We start from the raw sequence: 27595 nt of genomic DNA on the forward strand, positions 1-27595 counted from the left end.
TGTGGCTTTGGAGCCTGTCCTGGAACTAGCTCTGTAGACCAGGCTGGTCTCGAACTCACAGAGATCCACCTGCCTCTGCCTCCCGAGTGCTGGGATCAAAGGCGTGCGCCACCATCACCTGGCCAAGTTTTATTCAGTAAAAATTTTCTTTGTTCTGAAAACAATTTATTTGATAATTAAAATATAATTATTATTTGGGCAGCCTTCTCTTAATTACTAAATTCTAGAGAAAGCACATATTCCAATAGGAAAAAGCACAGAGAAATGTCCTAAACATACAAACTTGCAAGGCTTTGATAAGAATATTCTACAATCTTAACATGGACATCAAGTCAGAGCAAATAAAAGCAATGACTTTAATGTCACACCTAAAAAGACAAAGCACTAGTTTTTGTTTTGTTTTTCTCTAGTGAAAAAAAGTGTGTTTGAATTTCCACTTACTCCCAAATTTGGCATGTGTGTAGAAGGGAAGAAAGACTTGCCAAATACTTAATCCATGACAGAAGATATTATTCTAAGAACTAATGAAAGCTGAGTCTGTCTGCTTCTGAGGCAGGTGAAATACAAACATTAAGACAAGCCAAAATGTGTGCAAACTGCAGAATCTAGTTAAGAATTTGAGATTAGCAGCTTTCCCTTCACAGAAAGAAATAGGTAGGCCCTTTTTCAAGATATGGGGAGAAAAGGAGATGTGGATTAGGAAAGCAAACAGAGAAAATAAATAAACGAAATGACTTTTACATAAATTTAATCAGTACTATTATCAATTATGCTAGCTAGGAATAAATATCTAAGTTCTTAAGTGGAAGAGGATATTTTAACATACAAATTTCATGCCCCAGTCAACTGTCAAAAAGGAAAATTTCAAGTTCTCTCAATATCAAAATAAAGATGATTTGATTCCAAAATACTGAGTTCAAAGTAGGTGCTAAAACAAAGAAAAGCTTTCTCAATAGTTATTAAGAAGAGAGGTGATTCATACCACTGGATTCCAAATTCTCCAGTGTCTAAATTGTTCTTGGAGAAGGACAACTCCTAGGGATGGTTAGTGCCATTCATCTTTGGAAAGTATGGATCACCTAGATTGTATCAGTATCTGACATTTACATAGCAATGACCACATAGCAGACACTGGCCTTTACTGGTAAGGCAAATCTTCATAATCACTATACCACAAGTGAGAGCAATGCCTGACACACCTAGCTTACAGCATGGCAGTCAAAGGACACACTTGTTCTATGATGCCAGTGTCCAGTCCAGTTTGAAAATGAAATCTATATGAAGAACGGCCTTTTCTCTAATCAAAGTACCAAGCCTCTGAAATAGAAGTCTCAAAGAACAAGGAAGGAACAGGAAGAAGGCCATACTCTAAAACTAAAGTGTACCTATGTTTTATCTAAATTCTGATATGCTGTCTTGCTTGTAAGGTTATTAAAAACATATTATCTTATATTCACAGATACATGCTAGATTTTGGAGAGTTCAACTTAGTTTTTTTTTTTGGACTAGTCTTTATATCTCCTATTTTTCTCTGTGCAAAGCACACATTGTAGTGTTCACCACATGTTATCTATCTAAAACTGTGGTACTGAGAAGGTACCTGAAATTAGAATGTACATCCATGGCAAATTTCACTCCTATAGATTTTCCTTTTTCCCTGAAAATGTGAGAGAATGCACAAGTTCTAGGGCCCTAGGCAAGAGAATATGCCTTTCAAAGTTGTAAAGAGACTATAGTACCTTCTACAACATGTGCCCCTGGCTTGTCACCATTCACCCTCTCTATCACTCCTGTATCAAGAGATACCCTATGTCTCACAAAGCTCCACTGTCTAAGTGTTTCACACATGCTCTCTCACCTCATACTCCAAAGAATCTTAGACAGATGTGCTCATCACCCCTACTTATAGAAGAGAGAGAGAGAGACAGAGAGAGAGAGAGAGAGAGAGAGAGAGACAGAGAGACAGAGAGACAGAGAGACAGAGAGACAGAGAGACAGACAGACAGACAGACAGACAGACAGACAGACAGACAGACAGACAGAAGATTGGTCAAGAAATTGGACTGAGGACCTAAGGACACAGAGGCAGCAAGAACAGAGGATTTAGACATAAGCTACCCAGTGGCCAAGCCCCAGGGATGAATGTTATGAGAACTAGATTGCTTATTCAGCTCCTTGATCTGTGTTTGTCAACAAGGAATAAAAGAAAATGGACTTTTAGCTTTAGCAAGCTACAGAATATATATAGTATATATAAGATATAAAAAGTATATTCAGGATAACTGCAGAATGAACAAGAGAATCAGACATGGTGGCATATGCCTGTAATCCCAGAAACATCATGATTTCTAAGCAAGCCTGGGCTATTTAGCAAGACTCTTTCTCAAAATAAAAACAATAATAATGTTAACTATAAAAAATAATAACAATAAACAAGTATGGATGTGGTCACTTTTTCAATGTTTTAATCTTGAGTAAAAGTCAAAAAGCAAACAATAATAAATACTATTATTCTGAGCATTTTCTCAATAAGAACTGAGGCAGAAATATAGCATATACATACATGACCCTCAATATCCATAATCTCTGCAACCATGAAGTCAACAAACTGCAGCTGTATCCATCTGTCCTGAACAAAGACAAACTTTTCTTTGTTTCCTCATTAATGCAGCTAGTTATGAAATGTTTGCATTGCATTTGGTATGATAACTATCTTAGTGTATAAAAAGAGTATGTACAAACAATACACAAATACTATAATATTTTATATATGTAACTTGAGTGTCCTCAGACATTTTATGTACAAAGGTTCCTGGAACTAATCCCCTTGCAGATTATCAAAAGATAACTGTATTTTACTTGATTACTTTGAAGGACTCATTCATAATGTGAACAGATGCAGAAGGTTCAGCAATCACATAAAACATGTTCCAAGCTCCAGGAATCTAAAGGTACATGAACAAAGGAGTAATTATATCTTACTCAGTATTCTATAAATAAATGCTATTCCTCAGGATCTAATTGTCATCAGAAACCCAGCCTCTCTGTGTCTAGTGCTGGGGTCTGAACTCTCCTTGGAATCCCTACCATGATACTACCCCTCTACCTGCCTGTTCTTGGCTTTAATAATTCTAATAAACTTCTTAGTCACCAATCGTTAAAAATAAAAATGCTATCCTTTTGCATATAAGTTGTTCTTTGAGATTTCTATGCCTGTTGTAATTTTTCATTGTTTTTTGAGTACGGTAAAGGCAAAAGAGCTTAATTAACTGTTAATTTCCCCACTGACCTTGCTGTCTCCTCTACTGACTTCCTTCTCTCTGCCAGGCTGACTGTGCCAATGACAGCAAATGAAAGTCTGCCTCTTCTAGTAGAGGAACAAAGCAGCCACAGCATCATGACTCTTACAAGGCTGACCTGTTCCTAGCCCACACTTTGCTACCAAACCTATGTGTTTTCTAGTTCTGTCTAAGCTTCCTGGTATTTCTGAATAGTAACTGAATCTGAATGGAATGAAAGTAATTCAGAGAATAAAGCCAGCAAGATGGCTTAGCACATAAATGTATGTGCTGCCAAGCCTGATGACCTGAGTTCAATCCTCCAGAAAACAGAACTAGCTGCCACAAGTTGATTTCTGACCTTCACACAAAGTTGCAGCATGTGTGTGTGCATACATACATACATGCATGCATACATACATACATGCATACATACATACATACATATGCAGGCACAGTAAAAAATTAATACAATAAAAAATTTAAAATAGTTTGGAAGGCCCCACTGACTCACCCAGTCAGTCAGTCATTAAAGTTCATTTGTTCCATTATATAATGGTACCCTATCTGTTCACAAGGAGGCAGCATCAATAATACCCAGGGATATAAAAGAAAGGACAACCACAAATTTCTGAGCCAGCCTCCAAAAGCGCCTGAGGAGGGTTCACATTAAGGTTGAGAGTCCATTGAAGTAGAAGTCTGTATTCATTCAAAATTCCTGTCACTGACCTCTAGATTCAAATGTGGTCAGACATGATCCCAGGCATTCAACTACACATTCTATTTCTGTACTGCTCATGGTCTTGAATCATCAAGAACTACAGTTGATAATTCTGGAAACTTTCCAATGCTTTCCTTTAAAAAAAATCACTCTAATGTTTGCTGTGACCTAAGCATAGAAAGAAAAGGCCCATTTCACCATCAGACTCCTGTTAATAGATCATTCTACAATTATATCATCTCTTAAAATTGAGGAGAAGCAGTCCACTGAAATCAATACAGCACACATGAAGCCTTTGCTCTTATCACCCACACACAGCCCACACTTTTACCATCTTGTGTGGAAGACTTCTGTTTGTCCTTTGTGTCCTACCTTGTCCATTGCCCCTGAATTACCAATCATAGTTTTTAATAATTTATGGATCTCACTATTCTCATAACATTTTATCTGTGATAAATTCCCCCAATTAACTGTGATTTGCCAAGTAAGTCTTCTGCTGTCTTTCTGTAAAAAGCAATCAAATCTGCTCTTTTAACTTCAAATGCTAATAAAATTAAAATACTTGCAGCTTATCAGGCAATCTTAAATTCTCATTGCATCTATTTGCAAATCTTGCATCCTCCCTGTCCTCTGATTCCTGTTAATTCCTCAATGAGATACCTGAATAGACTTTACTTTCCCATACCAGTCTTCCCTGTCTTCTTCAATAGAAGGCCTGCCCACCCACTAGTCCACTCTCTATAAGAGCATACAGTCACACATACAATTTCTTGTCTTCAGACTACATTCAGTCATTGACTATTACTTTCAACTTCATGTCTACTCACAGTCTCACAGGTGCATCTCAAAGTACATCTCAACACTCTTGTGATTAGAGCATCACTCAACATATTGTCTCCATCTTCAACAGTATAATGTTTTGGCTTAACCAGCTTCTTATCCTGATCCCCTGGCAACTCACTCCCAGCGCTGGCTACCATACATCTCTTAGCAGCAGGTCCTACATATTTGTATAGCACTTCAGATGTATCTCTAGCAAATCTTTCTGTTATTCATTAACATATTAATACTTTGACTAGACAACAGCCTTTTTCTAAAACCAAAACTTTTGTACTATTTATGACCTTCTCTAAAATACTTTGTTTTATTGAATATATAGTCTCTCGATTACTATAGCAATCTATTTCTACAGACATATGTGTACATAGGTACTCCCATAATTACATAGTCTGACTTTGATATTGCAAGATATATAGAACTACTATAAAAATAAAATAAGGTTCTAAACACTGCTATGACTTATTATAGTCAAAGCTATCAGAAAAATATTGACTTCCAATAAGAAAACTAATTCCATTTTCATCAAATCTTGTTAACAAGCCAAATTGTTTGCAGTTCGTTTCCATCTGTTCAACTGTACATTTTTATATAACATCACTACAACTAACGGAAGTAAAGAGAACATGTAAAACTATTAATACAACATTGTCAAAGCAGGCCAGGATATGGGTCAATGTATAAGTTTTTATTCTCTATAGATCATAAAGTTATATAAAACTCCATCCGGAAAATATTTTTGAAAAGTACAGTATTTGCTAAAGTAATCAGATTTAATACAAATGTTTATTTCTAATAATGTTGAAGAACAAATCATAATGATAATAGCACCAACCATGAATCACACAGATTCATCTTCTATAAAATATACAGCTGCCTATTAGAAAGCAAACACCTCCAGGTGTAAATCTTTCATGCAAGCTTGCCAAAGATCAGCTTGGTTTTTATTGCTCTGTGCAATTTCCAAATTAAGTGACTTCACCATGAGTGGAACATTTTAATGTGGCACATTACATCATTCATTAACCCTAAAACTCTTAAAGTCAGGCTCTCACAGGCTGCCGCTTTATCAGAGAACAAGGGAGGCATGCAGAACAGCAAAACCCCGTGTGCTCACCAGCAGATAGACAGCACAATGAGTTGGCAGCATCACCGGCGCCACGGCAGAGTCGTGCTTGGATTCTGATTTGTTATCAGAGTTTCCGTGGAAAGCACACACAGAGGAAGCAAAGCAGCTGCATCCTAGCAGTCCACGGCAACCCCAAGAGCACTGAGTCACTCACCTCGTATCCTTTCTCCAGCAGGAATTCTGCCAAGTATGAGCCATCCTGGAAAGAGAGGGAAAATTGAGAAGTGTTAGACCTTTGGTGGCTGGTACAGAATTGTTATCAACATTAAGGGTTTTGAGACCATCTTTTGAAAGTCAAGTTGAACAGAATAAACATCATAGCAACCAAAATAAAAACAAAACTGATAATGACAACAAACACCAGATGGTGTTCCACTATTAACAGAGCAGACAGTACCCATGTAGACAACACTGAAGACAGGGAAAAAAAATCAAAAACCAAGCAAATAATCAAAGAAACAGAGAGCACAAAGTTTCAGAATCACATGGATTTGGGTTCAAGTTTTGCCACTTACAGGCTATGTGAAATATACAAATACGTTAGCAAAGCAAAATGCCTTGGTGCCATAGGAATACAACAAATTCCTTTTAAAAGGAAGCTGGCAAGTTCAATATGAGACAGAGCACAAGGTGTTGACATTACTGAGACTGACTCCACTGAATTGTGGAGAAGGCTGGAAGTACTATGCAAGAAGGTGAGCACTTCCATGGGAGGTGTGAGGGACCAGTTAGCTGCTAAGCTATAGTGCTGTAGAGAGGCACTGAGCTTAGAGGGTTTATGGGATGGGGTTCAGTTAAAAAGCACTTTACCATATATGTGTGCATACATACAAACAAATTTCTAAAGAGGAAACTGTTACTTCTTTGATAAAATAATAAATGTTTCACATGAGTTTATCTTAAAACATGCAGTGATTCCTACATTAAGAAGGAGCTAGCTGAATAAGCACTGTGAGTCTCAACTGGTAATAGCAATTGTTTTGGAAGTTTCTAGATGAAACTTTCTAATTAAAAGATTTCATGTCACTTTACAAGAGAAAAAAACTATAACAGATATCTGATTAAACTAGTCTGAGGCAAAGAGCTGAGCTATTACTATTTGAGTACTAGCGTCTCTCAGAAAAAGAGGTAGGTCCTACATTTTATAGCCAATCCCATAATTTCTCTTCAGATTTTTGCCCCAATGGGGAATCCCCTCAATCTAACTCAGACTTAAATGTAAAACTAAGGCTCCAATTAACACAAATTTGTGTTCTGACAAGCAGCTGTAGTATTTGCGTTTTTTTAAGTTTCATAAGTTTGAAAAAACATAAAATATCCCTGTGAGGTTCAGAAATCCCTACCAGATATTCCAGGGAAAAAAATGAAGCAAATCTTATTATTGTCATGATCTGACCTAAAGCTGGAACTAGAGACACCCTATGGGTCATGAAAACAGCAGGGCTGCCGAGTGAGTGTTTACAACGTTAGTGCCCAAGTCCTGCGGGAATTCATGAAGAATGGCAAGGCCCAGCATAAAAAGGGCACATTCTGTGGTCCATTAAAAACTCCAACAGATTCTCTTCTGACTTCTTGACATAAATATTCTAGTTTACAGACTCATGGTGAGAAGAGAGTTTGGCTTTTTCATCTCAACCTTACAATGTGTATAGGTTTTATACACGTTTAGGTGTTAGCTAAATCAAATCACAAGGCTGACTGATTCAAGCCAGGATAAGCCAAGCTGGACTACATGATCACTAGAAGGTTTTGTTTTATTTAGGGGGCAGTAGTTCTGTGAATCAATGGATAACAAAACAGTATTAAGGAAAACAGCTGCTTTGATAATAATTTAACTAAAGATTTCTAGAAAGCAGACTTGTTTTTGTTATAGTATTGTTACCTTGAAGCAGCCAGCACTACATTTTCCTCACTGTTTCCACATGGAATAAAACAGAATGCTTTAAGTTCTAGCATACTCATATAGAGTGTGTGTGTGTGTGTGTGTGTGTGTGTGTGTGTGTGTGTGTGTGTGTGTGTGTGTGTGTTGGAGGAGGGGGGTTAGTAGTAACTGTTCTGGACCTTCCTGGGTAGGGAGAGCAGTGATTATTCAGAAAGCTGATGTGAAACAGACCTGACCAGGACTGAACCCTGTCAATAAGGTCTTGTTCTTCTCACCCAGGCTGCTCCTCAAACTTTCCAACCACACTGGAACATTCTGAACCAGCAATGGCACTCACTTCCTCCTCATTTCCTTGCCAGGCCCCTCCAGTGATAGGGCCCAGGCTGCACAATGAGTGGGAAACAAGCCGAGCAAGGGCTCTTGGTCTCTAGCCCAGGAGCTCAGCTGGTCTCCCCCTCATCCTCCCCACTGGCCCCTGGGGACTCCTAGGAGACATGGTATCTGAGCAGGCAGCAAACCAGCAGGATAGCTGATAGAGAATGCTCCAATCAGACTAATGACTAAAATGTCACACCAAGAACCTGAAAGTAACATTAAGTTCTGACAGTTGACTCCTGAAACCAAAGGAAACAGGCTAGATCTGCTCATTTGCTAGGACCCAGTGTAAATTCCAGCCCCGTTCAAAATTTGTCAAAAGGGCGGGGGGGGGACATTTTAATTGGAGAAACAATGTCCCAACTATGACCTTTATAAATTTAATTCTTCATATAATTATTGGCAGTATCTATTTTATATGAAATTCCAGATCATTTGAAACAATCACTATTTGTTTATTACTCTCAAGACACAGAAACATTTTCTGCTTTTCTCTCACACAAGAACTCAGCGAGGAAGGTAAACAGCCATTTGGCATCTCAGGTAACAGATATAACATAATATCACACAACTAGTTACAGATAAAATCAGGACTAGAATCCAACTCTTCCATTATCTGAACTAGAAAATAATCTTCCTCACTCTTCCCCCTGGGAGCTACCAAAATATATCAAACCCCAACAAAGCTGGGCCATTAAAGGGCACATTTTCACACTAACTTGATTTGGCCATTTTTCATTACAGGATGTTTTATAGATTAAACAGTAATTCCAGTTTTAATCAAGTGACCCCCACACACTGAAACCCTGTAATTTTAGAATACTCTAGAGCTCAGGAAAAAAAAAAAAAAGGTGGGTGCCTGAGATTTCCCAGGTCTTGACTCTGGACAAGACTAAGATGGAGGAAACAACAGTGCTGAAAAAGATCAGTCACACTCAGGCATGTCTCATCTGTGCCCATGGACTTCATGAGGTGAGGGATAACAATTAACGTGGCATAAAACAAAATAAACATCTATTAAAACATTATGACATATAATTCTTGAATTTTTTTTGTAATTAAATTGCAAATGGCTCTCAATCGTGAACTCTGTGCATGCAAATTGACAATATCATAAGGTTGAAAATTCCTAGTAGGAGACAGAATGCAACATAGGCATGAGGAGAAAGTGCTGGTTTTCATAGCCATCTAGTCTCTTTCCCTCCATATGTTTTACTTATTATAAAACAGAAATAACTTTTGCTGAGGATTCTTAAGAGTTTGAAGCCAGCCTGGGATACAGAGTGAATTATAGGACAGTCTGGACTACACTGTGAGATTGTCTCAAGCAACAACAACAGTAATATACACACATACCACAAAACATCTTTTAAGCTAACCACTACTACAATATCAAGGTATTCTGTACTTACAGTAAGAGCTATATCATATCAATTAATAGGGAGGGATGTTGTTGGAAATCAGAATAAAATTTTCCAGTTATTTAGTCAGTGGGCTATGAAGCATCCAGCAGTAGAATATATTTAACAAGTATTTACACCTGGCTCTTGTTTGTAGCCATCACTGGATAATATCTATGTCAAACTCGGCACTCAAAAGACCATAGGGACCAATTAATCAAATGCTCTCGTTTTACAGATCAGGAAATTGAGATTCAAAGCAATGAAATGTTTAGTGTAAAGTCACACACTGGGAAAGTAGAACCTGCATGTCCTTACATACCAAAACATAATAATAAAAAGCAAGTCTCTAGAAGACGAGAGCTCAGAATTCTGCACTAAAATCTAAACAATCTAGCATGAAGGTAAATACCTGTCACCCTAGAACTCAGGAGACTGAGGAAAAAGAATTTCAGGATTTTATGGATTACACATAAAACCCTATCTCAACAAAACTTACCTTTGTAAAAGGAAAAAAACACACACTAGTAAGTGCAGCTGAGCAATAAATAAGATATTTAGTCTAGCACATTACTGCATGAATAACAAGAACAAAATCAATTATGATGAATACAGGAGTAACTGACTGAATAGTAAAAAATACTTCAAACATATATATGCTCAACTATGTTCATAGCAGCATTGTTTGTAATAGCCAGAACCTGGAAACAACCTAGATGCCCTTCAATAGAAGAATGGATGAAGAAAGTATGGAATATATACATATTAGAGTACTACTCAGCAGTAAAAAACAAGAACTTCTTGAAGTTTGCGTACAAATGGATGGAAATAGAAAACACTATCCTGAGTGAGGTAAGCCAGACCCAAAAAGAGGAACATGGGATGTACTCACTCATATTTGGTTTCTAGCCATAATTAAAGGACAGTGAGCTTATAATTTGCAATCCTAGAGAAGCTAAATAAGAAGGTGAATCCAAAGACAAACATATAGGCATCCCCCTGAATATTAACCTTCATCAGGCGATGAAAGGAGACAGAGACAGAGACCCAAATTGGAGCACCGGACAGAAATCTCAAGGTCCAAATCAGGAGCAGAAGGAGGGGGAGCACGAGCAAGGAACTCAGGACCGCGAGGGGTACACCCACATTCTGAGACAATGGGGATGTTCTTTCGGGAATTCACCAAGGCCAGCTGGCCTGAGTCTGAAAAAGCATGGGATAAAACCGGACTTGCTGAACATAGCGGACAATGAGGACTACAGAGAACTCAAGAACAAGGGCAATGGGTTTTTGATCCTACTGCACGTGCTGGCTTTGGGGGGGCCTGGGCGGTTTGGATGCTCAACTTACTAAACCTGGATGGAGGTGGGTGGTCCTTGGACTTCCCACAGGTCAGGGAGCCCTGATGGCTCTACGGGCTGATGAGGGAGAGGGACTTGATCGGGGGAGGGGGAAGGAAATGGGAGGCGGTGGCGGGGAGGAGGCGGAATCCTCAATAAATAAATAAATTAAAAAAAAAAACAAACAAACATATATACCCATCTAGTACTCTCTAAAATTCAAAATTATTTCTCCATACAAGGTGCTATTAACCAACACTAGACTTTCACTTCCACTTACTTTATTGTAGAGAGGACTGCAGCAATTCAAATGGGTAGTCAACTACCTCTGAACAAAAGAGGTGACCATTCCCAGCCAAGAACTTCTGCAGCCATCCTTTTTCCTATACCAGGAAAAGTGCCCTCTAGGCAGGTGCTCAGGAGCTTATGCATGCTAAGAAGGAAGAATGGCTCTGCAGTCAAGTCTTGGATTCCCAGTGTTGCATGCTAAGTGTAATGTTAATACTAATACTCAGTTTCCAGAAAGAGGCAAATCACCTCCAGTCATCCTAGACATTGCCTACCATAAACCCAGTAGTCAGCAAACAAAGGAGAAAGTCCCGATTATACCTAATATTTGAATCTATCAAATAGCAAACACCTTGATCAAAAGTGATCCTTTATGTTTTGTGTTTTTATTTCCCATATGTGGAGTGTGTGTGTACAGGCACATGCATGTGTGCATGCACAACATTGGACACAAAGTTAGTTCAACGTCACAATTTTTTAAAACATAATCTTTTGAGGGAGCTAAAACACTGTAAGAGCTAAAGGACTAGGATGTCTGCTGTGAGATGATGTCTCCTAGGATTGGCAGAGACATTACAACTAGGATATGACAACAGTATGGCTGCCAAAGCAAGACTCAAAGATGACAACACAATAAAATGCTAACAAGAGAGGGGTAATTCAAAGGGCCCTGCAACTACACAAAGAACTATGGGCAATTAATGTCTATCGAGAGGAGAACTAGTCTTCCCCAGAGATACTACATGGTCAGCCTTACAATCACATACATACATACAATACATACATACAGCCTTAAAATCACATACATACATACAAGCAACAAGAAATGAACTCAGCAGGATGGATATATATAAATATATATACATATATCATATATATATATGGGCATGACAACATTTATATATATAAATGAATAAAATATATGTGAGCATAACAATAATAATCAATGGAAAAAGTCATAAGTTTAAAAGAGATTGGGGAAAGAATGGGAGAAGTAGAAGGGAAGGGGAAAATAATGTAATTATACTTTAATTAAAATTTTAAAACTATCAAGAAAAAAAAATGCTTGCTCCCAAAGGAGCATGAAGAGACTTTTAAGGCGATCCGATGACTGGTTAGGCATGTCTTTAGTGGTGACTATACAATATGCTGTCAGACTTATGTACTAACACCTGAAAATGTAAAACTTAATCCTTTGGTAAGCCCCCCAAAGCCAAAACCACTGATACTTATTAAATATTTCCACACTTATGCATAGAGTTAAGAAAATTAATCAAAATCAAAAAACTACTCTAAATATTAATGATTACTGCCCCAGGGGATAAGATTGTCAATAGTTATCTATCATTCCTATTTTCTTTTGCCCCAGTAATACCATGAGTGGTTTATTTATCTATCTTTTCTACTTTCTTTGCAATGAACATATCATACTTTTATAATAAGGAATATTAAGAATTTATACCAAAATTTTATAGTAATCATAATAATATATATGCTCTAAGGAGCATAAAATATACAGAACAATCTGGATGTAAGACTATTAAAATAATAACAATGACATTTAAGGAAAAAGGACTGCAGAGTTTTTTGTGGTAGTGACATTGCATATTATTCACTCTGGCAACTGTTACTATTTTTTAACCTTTAACCTATTTTCCTAACAGTTTCTATCCATTATGTCAGTTTATTTTAAAAGCATCTAGAAGACATGAACCTACCTAATTTTTACCTTCCACAAAAGCCAGTCAAAAACTAGAATGATTTAACAGGGTTTTGGTCAGCAAAGACCCTGACAACACAGTATGAAACTATGTTCCTTCTAAACTGCAAATGATTATTGTACATCTTTAACAAAGAAACAAACACCAAATGTGAACTCCAGGCATATTTTGTATAAACACAAAAACATTAATTCCAACAGACTAAGATAGCTTTCTGTAAATCAGCAAGTTTAAGTAAAATGGAATTAAAGGGGGAAAAAAACAAGGAGGTAGAGAGGAAGCCTTTATTAATAAGAAACAGATAAATTTTAACCAAATGATTAGGAAAAAAGCAAAATACACCAATACCCCAGCACATACAGCCCAGATATGTTTGAAAGGTATCAAATGCAAAACTAAAGGCAGTTGCTGACAGCATGCATATGGGCTGGGTCCAGCTTTCATTGCCACAGAATCCTATCTACTGCTCTTCCTTTTTATGTTCACTTTAAACCTATGTTCCTCACTGTGTCTCTGAGCTCCTGACCCAAATTCCTGTCATGCATGTTGATGTGTTTGTTTGTTTTTAAATGTCATTTATTATGTATGTGTGCATGTGTGTGCTATGATGCAGATGTGGAAGTTGACAAACAACCCTCAGGAGCCAATTCTTTTCTACCATTTTGTGGGATCCAAGGATCAAATGCAGGCCATGAGGGCTTTGTGCAAGCTCCTCTCTACCTGTTGAGCCACCTCTCTGGCTCTGCAAACAGTAACAGATATAAAAGTGAGCGCTTACACAGGCTTTGGAATATGTATGTCATGTGTGCTTGCGGTGTTCCTCACCTAGTCACTGTTTATAATCACACAAAATATCTATGACGATGCCACTCTGATTATCTCCACTTAAAAGAAGAAAAACAAGGCAAATTCAGACTAATTTGCTTAAGGTCTACTTGTGGGATGGTCAATCCTGAGTGTCAACTTGACACACCTGGGGAGAGAGAACCTCAAACTGAGAAACTGCCTCCATCAGATTGGCATGTGGGCATATCTTTTCAACATTTTCTTTATTACTAATTGATGTAGGTGGGTCCAGCATGCTAGGGGAAGTTCTGGATCTACAAATATTTTAACATAGAACAGACTCCTATAGACTACTAGTAATTGAAAGCAAGCAGAATTAATGGATATCAAAAACCACTTGAGGCCATAGGTATAATGAAATGGAGGACAGGAAGGAAATAAGATATTCAATTCCTGCTTTATTGCTCTGTGAAGTATCTGGGCAGCCAGGCATTTCCTGGCTTAGATAGCATAATGTCTCAATACTGGCTAGGTTCTCCAGCTTTCAGATGCATCAGCACACTCACATGTGGATAGGATGAAAATAATAAGCAGTAACCTGTAGAGTTATCTGATAATTGTGGTAGATGGACAGGAATGGGAAAAGCTGTGTGGATAAAGAAAAACTATCTTCTACAGTGGATAGCACAGTGCCCTGAAGAAATTGATTGCCCCACCTGAGCATGCAAAATAGGGATAGCCAGAAAAAGGAAAAAAACAAGGGGAATATAAGAAGTATATCCACCTAATAAGCTAGTATAGCTTGTTTTGTATGTTTTGTTTGCTTATGACATCTACAAGGTTACTAGAATAACACGAAATGAAAACCAATCATTATCCTTCCTCATTTTGCTGTACACCTGTTAAAAATGTTGTTGCTAAAATGTTACTATTGCTTCCAAAAGGGATCATTATGATTATTACTGCTCTTTTTAACTGATTTCTTTGGGACCTATAATTAATTTGTTTAATCCATTAAGATTACACTTAAAATAATACAGATTGTGATATAAATGCCAATTTGGGCTCCCTACTATACTTCAGATCTGCTCTATTCCTACGAAATATCTACTATGTAGAAAACATAAAAACCGTAATTAGTAATTAATAAATAGTTAAATAAAAAGTTAAACAGTAAGTATGAGTTGTGGAGTTGAAGATATAGCTCAGCAGTAAAGCACTTCCTTATCAGCATGTGGAAAACTCTAGGTTCAAAAACAAACAAAAAAGAGATGTTATGCTTTAAGCAAATTAAAATTCATTTAAATAGCCAGATGCGGTGGCAGCCACCTTTAATCCCTGCAGTAGGGAGGTAGAGGTAGGTGGATCTCTCTGAGTTCAAGGCCAGCCTGGTCTATAGAGTAAGCTCCAGGTCAGCCAGGGATACACAGTGAAACCCTGCCTCAAAAAAATAAATGAATAAAAATAAAAAAAATAAAATAAAATCACAAAAAGAAAGATGATATTCAATTATGTGTACGTAAGTATAATGCAGAAATGTGTTAGCACATTTCTACTCAGAAAGCTTCAGGTGACAAAACTAATGCTAACAAGAACAGAGGGTGTACTCTATGCCAAGGGTACAAACAAATCTAAGAACAAAGAATATTTATCTCTTTGGAAGTGTAGTTCTGAGACAGGTTCAGCTAATAAAATTCAATTTGGGCATTTATTGTTAGGGTGTAGAAGATTCTAACACACATTTTGAAGAAGGGGTGTTGGGCTCTCTAGAAAGGAGAGGATGTGGTTCCCAGCAGGGATCTCAGTGACACTAAGCTCTACATTTCCCAGCAGGTCAGAGTCTTGAGCTGAAATGGAAGAGTTGAATTAACTTCAGTGCTGAAGCTAACAAGCAGGGGCCTGTGATTGACACATCATTTCAGTCTACTCTCATAGCACTTAAATGTCTAGCCACTGCTTCTGCTCCCCAGCTGGCATCTCCTGCTACTTGCAAGACATCTGGGATATGATACATTTTACAGGCTTAGGTCACATGTCTAAACTACCTAGCTTTATAGATATGATTCATTAGACTTCACATATATATATATATATATATATATATATATATATATATATATATTACTGAAGCATTTATAATTCAGTAGTGTGCTATTTGTTTCTCTCTAAATGAGACCTTATAAAACATTATAATTACTAATTAATACTCCATACAATTTTCACACATATATTTAAAAATATCTTTTTGAGTAGTCAAGATATCTTCATTCTTCCGATTGGAAAAACTGAAATCTGGACCAGTCAGATAGCTCATTTCTTACCAAACTTGAGACCTGAGCTTACCTCTGGAACCCACATAGTATCAGGAAAGAACCGTCTCCCACCAGTTGTCCTCTAACCTCTGCCATCTCCACATCATACACACAATAAACATATTTTTAAAAACATTTTAAACAAAAATTAAGTTCATAAAAATTAAATCCCTCAAAGTCATAGAGAAAAAAAAACTTAGCAAAATGCAAACCAAGTTATCGCATCCTAACTACAGTGTGGCTTCCACAACATATCTGCCTTAATCAAAATCAAAATATTTCAACCAGAAGGACATTTCATAGCACTTTAAATCCCTACTCAATGAGTAAATTTATATGAAAATTTATACAAAGAAGAAAAAAACTGAATTGTGTATCAAAAAGTCATTTTTCTTTAAGATTCACATGACTTGATGGTTTGTTGGTTTTTTTTAATAATTTAATTTTATGTACATTGGCATGAGATCCCCTAGAACTGGAGCTACAGACAGTTGTGAACTGCCATGTGGCTGCTGGGAATTGAACCAATGTCCTCTGAAAAAGCAGCCAGTGCTCTTAACCATTAAGCCATCTCTCCAGACCTGTTGTTATTGTTTTTAATAACCTATTTGACTTTGGTAATAAATCATTCACTTTCATAGCTACATTTATTGGGAATGGAAAGACTGCTCAGAGGCTAAGTAAACTGGCTGCTGCTCTTCTAGAGAACCTGGAGTCACATGACTGTTCATAACCACCTCTAACTCCAGTCCCAGGGGATCTGACACCTTCTGGCCTCTTCAGGTACTGCACACAGAGTGCACAAATATACATGCAGGTAAAACACCCAAACACATAAAATAAAAATAAAGATAAAAACTTAAAAAAATAATACATATTGATGCAAGCTCGGTAATTCTTCTGCCAAGTCTAAACTAACATCCAATTCAAAAGTACATTTACATAAGCTGGAAAGCAATACCAAATGTATCAGTACTGACAGAGTTCTTTACATTCTTTCTAGGTTCTATATTCAAATGATATAATAGTATTTAAAAATAAATGCATTGAAACAACAGAAATATCTGTAAAGATCACAGTATTGACTTCTACCATGAAAAACTTCAATTTTAATATAAATTCTCATACTTACTTAATAAGGTCACAAATTAACTTTTCCTTTCTTGAAAATTTCAAATTTAGATCATTCAAATCAGTGCAATCTCATGCAAAATGCAAAACTGCCATGTTTTCTCTGTAAGTACTGAGTATCTTGCAAACATTCCTTTCTTTTAAAAAAACAAAAATGATCACCTGTAAGGACACATACTGTACTAAACGTTGTAAAAATTACCCGTGATCCCACCAATGAAACAGTTTATCTGAGCTAATGGGAGCTCACCAACTCTAGCAGGACTCGGAAGGAACAAACATAGGACCAAGCTAGTTCCTCTGAATGTGGTTGATAGTTGTATGGCTGGGGAAGACTGAGGGGCCACTGGCAGTGGCACTGGGATTTGTCTCTGCTGAAGGTACTGGCTTTTGGGCATACTAATCTCTTTGAATGTATACCTTGTTCAGCCTTTGTAGTGGGGAGGGCCTTGGACCTTCCACAGGGCAAGGTGTCTTATCCTCTCCTAGGATTAGATGGGAGTGGTGTGAGAGGGTGTGTGGAAGGAATGGAAGGAAGGGAGGGAGTGGGAATTTGAATTGGTTTTTTTTTTTTAAAAAATCTAATAAAAAAGATGTTGAAAAAAAATAAGGGTGGCCACAAAATGTGGGATGTAGGGTGGGACATAGGGCAGTTGAAAGAAAAGAATCTCTACTCTAGGAATCACTAGTCATCACTGTCAGGAACCACAGGGTCTGGGGTGACAGTCCTCTCTAGTATTCTGCCTACCATACCAGCCTTTTCTGAACTCTCCAGCCTGTGCCTGCTAAGATTCATACAGGCCATTCTTCATCCTCAGGTATCCTGGCTGGCCTGTCCTTGGCATACTCACTCAGCACAGCTCATATAACTCTAGGTGCTGTTTTAATCTTCGCCTGTGCAGGAAACCCTTCCTCCTGCTCCAGCTAAGTGAGAGCCCAGCTTTGAGAACCCTGCAAAGCACACTGGACTTTCGCCACAACCACTGTCATAATAGGCTATGTTTCAACCTTTGGTAGCAAAGTGGACTATCTGCTTTCCCTGCTAAGCTGTAGGATTCACAGAGGTAATACAATAACTACTATATAATATATTCATTATGACTTTACACACTTGCAATGCATTCACTGCTCACAACTAAAATTCAATGCCCTGACATTTCCAAAATTATAAGTCCTAGGTCTCCTAGCAGATGCACCAATGTCCTAATGATATTAGAAACATAAACATTAAAACTGCATTATCAATTACTTGGCCTCCTTGTCTTCAAATATGATAACTCAAATTCTTACCTTTAGCACTGGTGGTGCTTTATCTGCAGGACTACACAGGCTAACACCACCTGCAAAGTACTCTCAGAGTCATTGCTGTATCCACCCACTCTGCCAAGGGCAAAGCCCTGAATCTTCTTGCTGCAACAGGCCTCTTTACTCCGTACTAACAATCATCTACCTGATTTCTTTTACCTATATAAAAGGTTTTCTTTTCTTTTTTCTTTTCCTTATTTTGTTTTATGTTGTTTTCCCTCCAACTGAATGTATTTTCCAATGATACTTACATAGGTATCAAATGTAGTCTGGAAGTGCCACTCAATGGTAGACACTTGACTAGCACATGAAAACACAGGTTTCAGAACCAGCAGAAAGAAGAAAAGAAGTGAGGGAAGGAAGAAGAAAAAGGGGGAGGTAAAGAGGAAGGAAGAGGGATATTCAATAAATGCAAGTGCTTAGTATGTAATGGTCTAGTTACCAGGTGGGGGAGCAAGGCTTATCAAACTGTAGTTTTGGAACCAGGGCCTTGTGTGAAGAGATTACAATTCTTTATAGTGAAGGAATTACAGAGTTATGGTCCTCGATTAATTATTTCCTCATTCTCAAAAGCCTAACAAAATGAAAACAGTCATTTTAATATGAGCATTTCAGATCCTGGTTCTAATGCTTCCTGCCATGTTTATTATTCTGCTCACTCATGTGTCAGATATCTGCTGATGTCTCAACAAGTATTCTGGATGCAGAGCACAAGATGAGAATCATTTCTATCAATAGATTCAACAACTGTCAGCAGTAATCTGAACTGAACAATCACTATTTACCATAAGCAGCAAGCTAGCAGCAGTTTCTAAGTATTAGCACTCTGAACAACTGAATGGGTCCCATGATTATTCCAATTTTAAGGATAAGGATGTGAAGTCTATCTACACACCTACAAAGAGGTGACTTCAAAGTTCAAAACCAGATGGTCTGTGTACTTTTGATGATGGTCATTCAGGTACAGCCACAAGAAAAAAAATACAGTAGAGACTCAGTAAAACAAAATTTACTATCCTCAAAGGTCCCACACAGCAGACAGGAAAACACCATTCAGAGCCAGATGGAGACGTATTGAAACAATCAGAAGCAGAAAGGACAGGATTAAGAGGCAAGCCAAGGCAATACCTTTTCTGGATTTCCAGGAGAGCAAGGTTGGCAGAATGGGAAGCCAAAGGCTGACTAGTGTTAAGAAATCCTGGTGGGCTCTGAGCCATGGGGATAGCATCTACCTGCCTGGCACTTGGCCCTGAAAAGAAGATGGTCTCCTCAAGTGCCTAATGAGAAAAAGGCTGTTCTGTCACAGTTCCCCATCAAGGGCATTCTCTCAGTTGAGTCCTGACTGTCTCTAACCAGTTAAGCTTGGGAGAAAAAGAAACATTTATAAGGCATCAAAATCAAGAGAATTAACAAACACAAACTGCCTAACTTCAAACATCCCAATACCACAACTGTCCTCGAAACAGTGTCAGTGCAATACCAGAGCAGCCCGAAGTAGGACTAGGATGGACACAGTGAGTGTACCTGGAGAGTAGAAGGATCCACAAAGAAGGTAGCACTGTAAATAATCACTAAATGAAAAGTGGGACCCTGAAAGAGAACAAAATAGAAGAAATGCTTTCAGGAAGACAAACTGGCCTACTTAAAGAAAACCTGGTCATTCCTGGGGAGCTGCAAATACCGTTGGACCCAGTGTCCTGGGAAAACAGAAGACCAGGATGGAGATAAAGGTTTAAAGAGGTATGAAAAGGTCTGCATTTTAGCTTATCAAAAGTTTACTGAGTACAGTCTAGGTATACCAATAACAGACCATTTGATACCCTGACTACATAAAAAATACTAAATATTAATTTTTAAAAGATAACACAATAAAATACTTACAAATACACAAATAAATATTCTATTTGAGATCAAACACTAATCGCTGGTAATCCTATGAAAGATGCTCAGTGCCATGCTTTGGATTTGGTTTAGATACGAATGTGTTCCCAACAATTCATGCGATAAAAGCTTAGTCCTCAGTCTACCAGTGGTGAAAGGGTTAAGAGCTGGTGTCTAGGAAAAGGTGTCTTAGAAGTACAGGTGGTGACCTTAAAAAAGATTAATGGGGATTTCACAAAGCAACCTAGCCTATTCAAGAACAAGTTGTTACAAGCAAGGCAATAACAAATGCTTGGCCTCTTCTGTTCACAATCAGTTCCCTTTCTGCTTCTCTGCAATGCAGTGATGCAGCCAAAGGAGTTCTTACAGGAGGACAAACAGATGAGGCCACCTAGTCTTAAACTTCTAGCCTCCTCTTGAGGAATATTATTTTAAGGTGTGTGACTTCTTTTATGTTGCATTTGTGTAACTCTGTGATGCTGTGATTCTTTGCCTGTCTAAAACACCTGATGGTCTAATAAAGCACTAAATGGCCAATAGTGAGGAAGGAGCAAGGATAGGCGGGGCTGGCAAGCAGACAATATAAACAGAAGGAGAAACAAGGAAAAGGGAGAGCAAAAAAACAAGGAGAGGAAGACTCTAGGGGCCAGCTATGGAGTAAGAATGAAAGTAAGATATACAGAAGTAAGAAAAGAAAAAAGCCCAGAGGCAAAAGGTAGTTGGGATAAATTAAGTTAAGAAAAACTGGCAAGAAACAAGCCAAGCTAAAGCCAGGCATTCCTAAGAATAAGCCTCCGAATGTTAAGAGCTGGGTAATGGAGCCCCCGCCCCCCGCAAAAAAAGCCAAAAGAGTAAAACATCGCACAATAGCCTCCAAAACTTTGAGCTAAATGAGCTTATCTTTATAAGTGCATGCCTCAGGTGTCTTTTGTAGCAACAGAAAACAGACTACCACACTTATCTTCACTAGGAATTATGGAAATGAAAGTTACATTTTACATTCACTACATTAAGCAAAATGTAAAATATCTACTAATACCAGCTATGAGCAAAGAATCAACGTGTGGAACATATTCTTGTGGACTGTAAATTGGCAAGACCACTTTACAAGACAACAGTTATTTATTTTCCAGTATTGATGTTGTTCATACCTTAAGATATAGGATATGGGCCTGAGAGACATGAAGGTGGCTAAGTTCCTAAACAAGGATGGTGACAATGAAAAATATAGGAGAAAGGCAAAATCATCAAACCTAGCAAGTTAGCTCTGGTTAATTGAGGCAAGAACTGAATTAATTTAAATAATCTGTAGCTCTAAGGCTCTGCAATTCTATAATAATATCTAAAAAGGTCTATGGCTTCTTCAGGTAACCCACTATAATGTACTTCTTCCTTTAAACAATCATTTTTAATTCTTTCCCCAAATGTCCTTCTAATAGAATATCAGAGTTTTTTCTTAGTTCTTAACTAGAAATAGCTGCCTCCATATGTAAGACAAGTGTCTTTACTCTGAGAATTCCTTCTTGCAAAGTATAACTAGCTCATTTCCACCTAAACATAAAACAGAAATAGACTTAGCTGTTAGATAATATCTGCCAAAAATCACAGTAACAATTACCACTCTCAAAGATGTTGAGCTGATCTTTTGAAGACGTAAAGATAGTTGGTAGAAAGGAAGACAGATAAACTCTTCATAGAGGAAATGATGTACCCCAAGTAGAAAAAGAGCGAAAAGCGAAAGCTGCTGACAGATGTGTTTAAACTAGCACTGAAGAACAGAAAGCAAAAGAAAATGGGATCCTGTTTGACTTGTTCCCAAGTGTGTCACCTGGACTGAAGAGGAAAACAGAACTATTTAGAAAACAGTTCAGTTTTGATGAAGCCTATAGAAAAAGTAACCAGTTGGCCAAAATGTGAAAGTGATGGTCTAAAAAAAAATCATGAATATAATCAAAACGGTAATCACAGAAACCTCTGACAGGGCAAGTTCTGCCAAGAATGGAAAAGCAATACCCGCTTGCCCTCACTCTGACACACATGTTGAGAGTCCTTAATTTCAGTGGTACGTGATTCTGGTTGCCAGCCCAAAAGAGATGCATAAGACTCTAAACTTAAAGTTTCCAGTGCCTTGTTCCAGAAGGATATTTTGATAATATTCCAAATGGGGAAGAAAAGCCTACCGACGTTAGATTGCTATAATTTTGGAACTTTGACATTAATTATCTCTAGTCTGGCGTGAAGGCACTGGAAATCTCTGCATCATTCCCGGAGCATCATGCACTACATTTATCAGTTTGCCCCCACCAACCCATACGCCATCATCATCCACCAAGAGACTGGCAATAATCTTGCTCGTCTCACAGGGTTTCATTTCTTAATGAGATCCTTACAAAAAAAAATCAAACTAAAAACATGGAATTTTTCTCTATGATTCTCCAAGAAATATAAAAATGTATCCAAGCTTAATACATACTATAAGTTTACAGCAACTTTTCCTGATCACACTAGATAAATCAGCAACTTAGAAACTAAAAGTAGCTATATTTTAAGCATAATGAAACAGATGTGCTTCTGGCAGGTTTTTTTCTAGGTATTCAAATACAAATTCAATTTGAAATATGCTAGAATACCCAATGTAAAAGAATCTGGTGTACAATCCTATATGAGGGTTGCTATATGCTAAACATTTTCAAGTGGAGTACCGGTACCATAAAATTAAACTCCCTGCCTCAACCCAGTGTTCAGAAACACATTTTTACAATTCCTGGAAGCATTTTCACATTCTTGTCAGATGTTGAGTGAGCAAGAGGATAAATAACTAAATAGCATTTTTGGAGTAATAAAACTAAGTTCCTTGCTAGAAGGGCTTATCCAAAAAATTTAAATGCTGATATGACTAAGCCGAGTGTTGTAAATACAGATTTGCAGTGTGAAAACCTCCAGTTAATGAGTCTTTCAGTGATTCAACATGTACTTCAAAGTCCTGAGTAGGGCAGCAAAGTATAAACATGAGACTTAAAAGCCTCCCCAGGTCTATGGGTTTGGGCTCATAACTTAGAAAACTAATAGTATTGACAGCATGGATTCACCAAGATATCACTTCCTGGTGGATTGCTCCACTGTGTGAAAAGCGGTAGCAGTTAGGGAGTAAAATCCCCAAACCTGAGTGAGTTGTGGGAGCACCACATATGGATGAGCAGAACACTGTAGTGAGCCGTGGGAGCACTATACATGCATGAGCAGAACACTAGAGAGCACAAAGGTGAATAACCAACTACTCCTCTGCACTCACTGAAACTCAGCGCATCCCAGGCCCAGATGCCACTGCACTATGATCAGAGCTGTTAGGAGACACAAAATGACACCTAGAAAAGCTGTAGAGGTCAACTCAATGCCATCATTTAACCAATAGGAAAACAAAAATCAAGCCGGGTGGTGGTGGCGTACACCTTTAATCCCAGCACTCGGAGGCAAAGGCAGGAGGATCTCTGTGAGTTCGAGGCCATGCTGGTCTACAAGAGCTAGCTAGTTCCAGGACAGGAACAAAAAAGAAAAAAAAAACTATGGAGAAACCCTGTCTTGAACAATCCAAAAATAAAAACCTCAGCAATATAAAACACAGGAAAAAAAATCACAACCACAACTGTCCTCTTGCTTGCCTAAAATTACCTCAGTATATTTCTGAATAATTAAAAGACAAAAGTGAGATAGTTTCTTATCAGTTGGGAAAAAAACAGTGATACAATGAGATCAAGAACTGGAGCATAGCTATAGCTCAGTGGCCAAATGCCTGATCGGCATGTGCACAGTCTGTGTTCCACTGTCAATCATACAAATGGAAATAATTTGGAATTTTAGGAATAGAGCAAAGAGAACAAGATGTATCTATTTTTTTTAAAAAAAATCAAACCACTAGCAAATATTGACTCATTTATACATATTTCCTCCTATTTAAAACCTAATAGGTAGGTAATTTAACCACAACACTCCTGCGAACAGACACACAATAATCATGCACGAAAGGATTGTGTAAAATCCTACCACAGAAAGCTGTTCTAGCCACCTGAATTTAGGAGCTTTAAAAGAAACTGGGCAGTGCACAAGTGGAGCAGCTGCCCCAACACAAGCAGTAACTGAGCTGAAAATATTCCCACGCCAGTTCTCCTGAATGCAGCCTATTTTATGCCTTTTGCGTGGATTCAAGGAAACAGAACTACTATTTAAAAGTGCATTTACAAAGAAGCCTTTTAAACCCGTCAAAATAAATTACTTTGAAGTATATTTCACCAACACGCCTCCAGCTTTCCCTATTTGCTGGTCGACAGAACGCTACTGCAACTATTTTTAACCACCTTTACAAGCTGTGGGGAGACTCGGGACATAGCAGATCCCAGCTAGAGCTGTGGGCATTAACTAAGTCCCATGGCTTGGGCCATAGAGTTTTCTTTTCTCTTTTCTTCATCTGTTTTACAATCTGTCTTAAAATTACCATACATTCTAGAAGTGGAAGAAAAACGTTTTTTGGGTGAATGTGTGCTTCCATGCACGCACACTTACACACACACACACACACACACACACACACACACACACACACACAAATTCTATCACGTTAATAATAATGTGCTTGAGACAAATACTGAAGAGACCACAGTATTCTTACAATTTGTAATGTATCATTTTTTCAAAATTTTTCTATATAATATAATATAAAGACTTGAAGTTTCTTTCCATTTGGAAACATGTACATATACATTAGTGCCACTGGGCGCTGACAAAGATGGCAACAAACTGAATAACTTCTAATCAAGGTTGAAATACACTTAAATTTTTCAGTGAGTGTGATGTTTCTGGTTCTTAAGCCCACTTCTCAAACTTCCACAAAGCTGTCTCCACAGAGTTTCAAGAATGGAAAGATGAACAACAAATTGGTTTTTACCATTTACTGTATTGTCTCTAAGAAAATCTATTCTTTTGGTTTCCATTTAAATCTACAAAATTAGGGCATAATAATCTAAACTGGTCTCTGAAATTACTTCTACCTATCATAAGCAAGCAGTTACTCTGGATTAAGAATTGTTAAAACTGAAACTAAAGAATCTTCAAAGGACTGGATGTTTCTTCACTTTATAGATATTGACCATATACTAAGTCCTAATTCTAACTACTAAGTAAATTTGAAATTTTTTGGTTGAGTAAATTTTCTAAGTGCTATAACTACCTCTATCATTATGTAATACTTAATATAGGTTATTGCTTTCTGGTCCACAAAAATGTACATTGACAACAGTAAATCACAGCTCGTAATTAGTTTAAAAACGTTAAATATGAATTTGATAAGACTGCATCACACTTGCAAACTTCCATTAGAGATACCTGAACTGCTACAGCATCCTCAGAAGTCTGAAGCATAAGATTTGTATGCATTTGTCTAGGTATAATAAAGGTAAAGCTATTTGATGGGGGGGGGGGGCATGGAGGAATGGTTCAGTGCTTAAGAATGCTTACAGTGCTGGTAGAGGGCTCAGCTTGGTTGCCAGCACCATGCTGAACAGCTCACAACCTCCTTAGTTCTAACTCCAGTGGATCTGACACGTTCTTCTGGCCTCTAAAAGCACCTGTTCTCATATGTTCATAAACAAACCTTCACACAAACACACACACACAAACACACACACACAAACACACACACACAAACTTAAAAATAAAAATAATTAGCCAGCAAGATGACTCAGTAAGTAAAGGTGCTTCCCATGCAATCCTGATAACCTGAGAATGGTTCCCAGGTCCCATGGCAAAAAAGAATGTGCTTTCCAAAAGTCATGTCTGCATGACCACATGTGCAGGTGCACACACACACACACACACACACACACACAAATAAATAATTTTGAAATACATATTTACTTACTATGGCTTTATTGAATATCCCCAAAAGTATTATGGTCACATAGTCTCATGAATCAATCAGAGCAAATTTTAAGTGTATAATGTTTTCAATAAATTTTTTAGAAATCCAGTGACTAGCTACATAATCACATACAAAGAAACTAAATAATTAATTCAAGATAGCAGTAATAATTCCTATAATCATTAGTAAGGTGACAACTTATCTTAGGATAACTCCTTATTCATAACAATATTCAGGTATTGTATTATTATTTTCTGATCAATTTCTAAGTACATAAACAAACTGCTCTTGAACTCTAAAAACAATATACTCACATATATACAGGTTTTCCATATTTAAAACATTTAAGAGTTTTGAAAATTTTTGTACTGTTTTAAAACTTTTCTTTAATCAATTCATTTAACATCATTTTAAGTGTCGACATACGCATGAGGTAGAAATGGAGTAAACAAATTTTGCAAAGATAAATTGAAATAAATATGCAATTACTAATTTTATATATACTCCTTAAAATGGACTTTACAAATAATTTTGAGAAGCACTAATTTTAATAGGTATTTACTTAACTTTAATGTCTCCAATCTAAAGTTCACATTTCCCAGGAGGAACCCTGTCATAATTAAATGCCAGAAAGAAGCTTATAAATAAGTGCCATAAACATTTCTTTAATATGAAAACATCAATGTACTGAAAATGCCTAAGTCCATATCTGTTAGTTTTTTTTTTATTTTTTTAACTTTTTCAGAATGTGGCCTTATTCCTTGCAGAAGAATATTTAAAATGTCTGTGTTAAAAGAAAGCTAAATTCAGGAGTAATTTTCTAGAAAGGCTGTTTAATTCAAATTAAACTCAGTTAAGGCTTGGCCAACTTGTAAAGTATTTAAGAGGCTCAGAATAGGTTACTGCTACAACCTAATGGAATTAAGAGAAAAGCCAAAATGGATCATCTTGCCATTGATATAACTATTTACATAAAAAAATCTCAAGATTTTTAAATTAATTAACTATAAAACTGTTACTCAAAATCAAGTGCTTTCAATTTAAAAGTGGTGTCATCATTTAAATATACTGGGGGAAAGAATCCATTTATAACATAAATGAAATTTGAATGTATAAAAACAGACCAAGCAAGATATTGGTAGAAAGCCTAACAAAAAAAGTAAAGGAAATTTTTCTTAAATTGTCCTCACATGTAATAAAACTTTTAAGCCGGGCGATGGTGGCGCACGCCTTTAATCCCAGCACTCGGGAGGCAGAGGCAGGTGGATCTCTGTGAGTTCGAGACCAGCCTGGTCTAC

General features: G+C 37.4%; 1 protein-coding gene across 1 annotated transcript in view; it reads right to left on the bottom strand.

The window, feature by feature from the left end:
* Gmds (GDP-mannose 4,6-dehydratase) overlaps window positions 1-27595 on the bottom strand; it is a 537005-nt gene that overhangs the window by 429993 nt on the left and 79417 nt on the right. Inside the window, exon 2 of the mRNA XM_005355009.3 lies at window positions 6120-6164. Within this exon, the coding sequence (XP_005355066.1) occupies window positions 6120-6164 (45 nt within the window). The remainder of the gene's footprint in view (window positions 1-6119; window positions 6165-27595) is intronic.

This window comes from Microtus ochrogaster, chromosome 16, assembly GCF_000317375.1.
Source record: "Microtus ochrogaster isolate Prairie Vole_2 chromosome 16, MicOch1.0, whole genome shotgun sequence".
NCBI classification, from domain to species: domain Eukaryota; kingdom Metazoa; phylum Chordata; class Mammalia; order Rodentia; family Cricetidae; genus Microtus; species Microtus ochrogaster.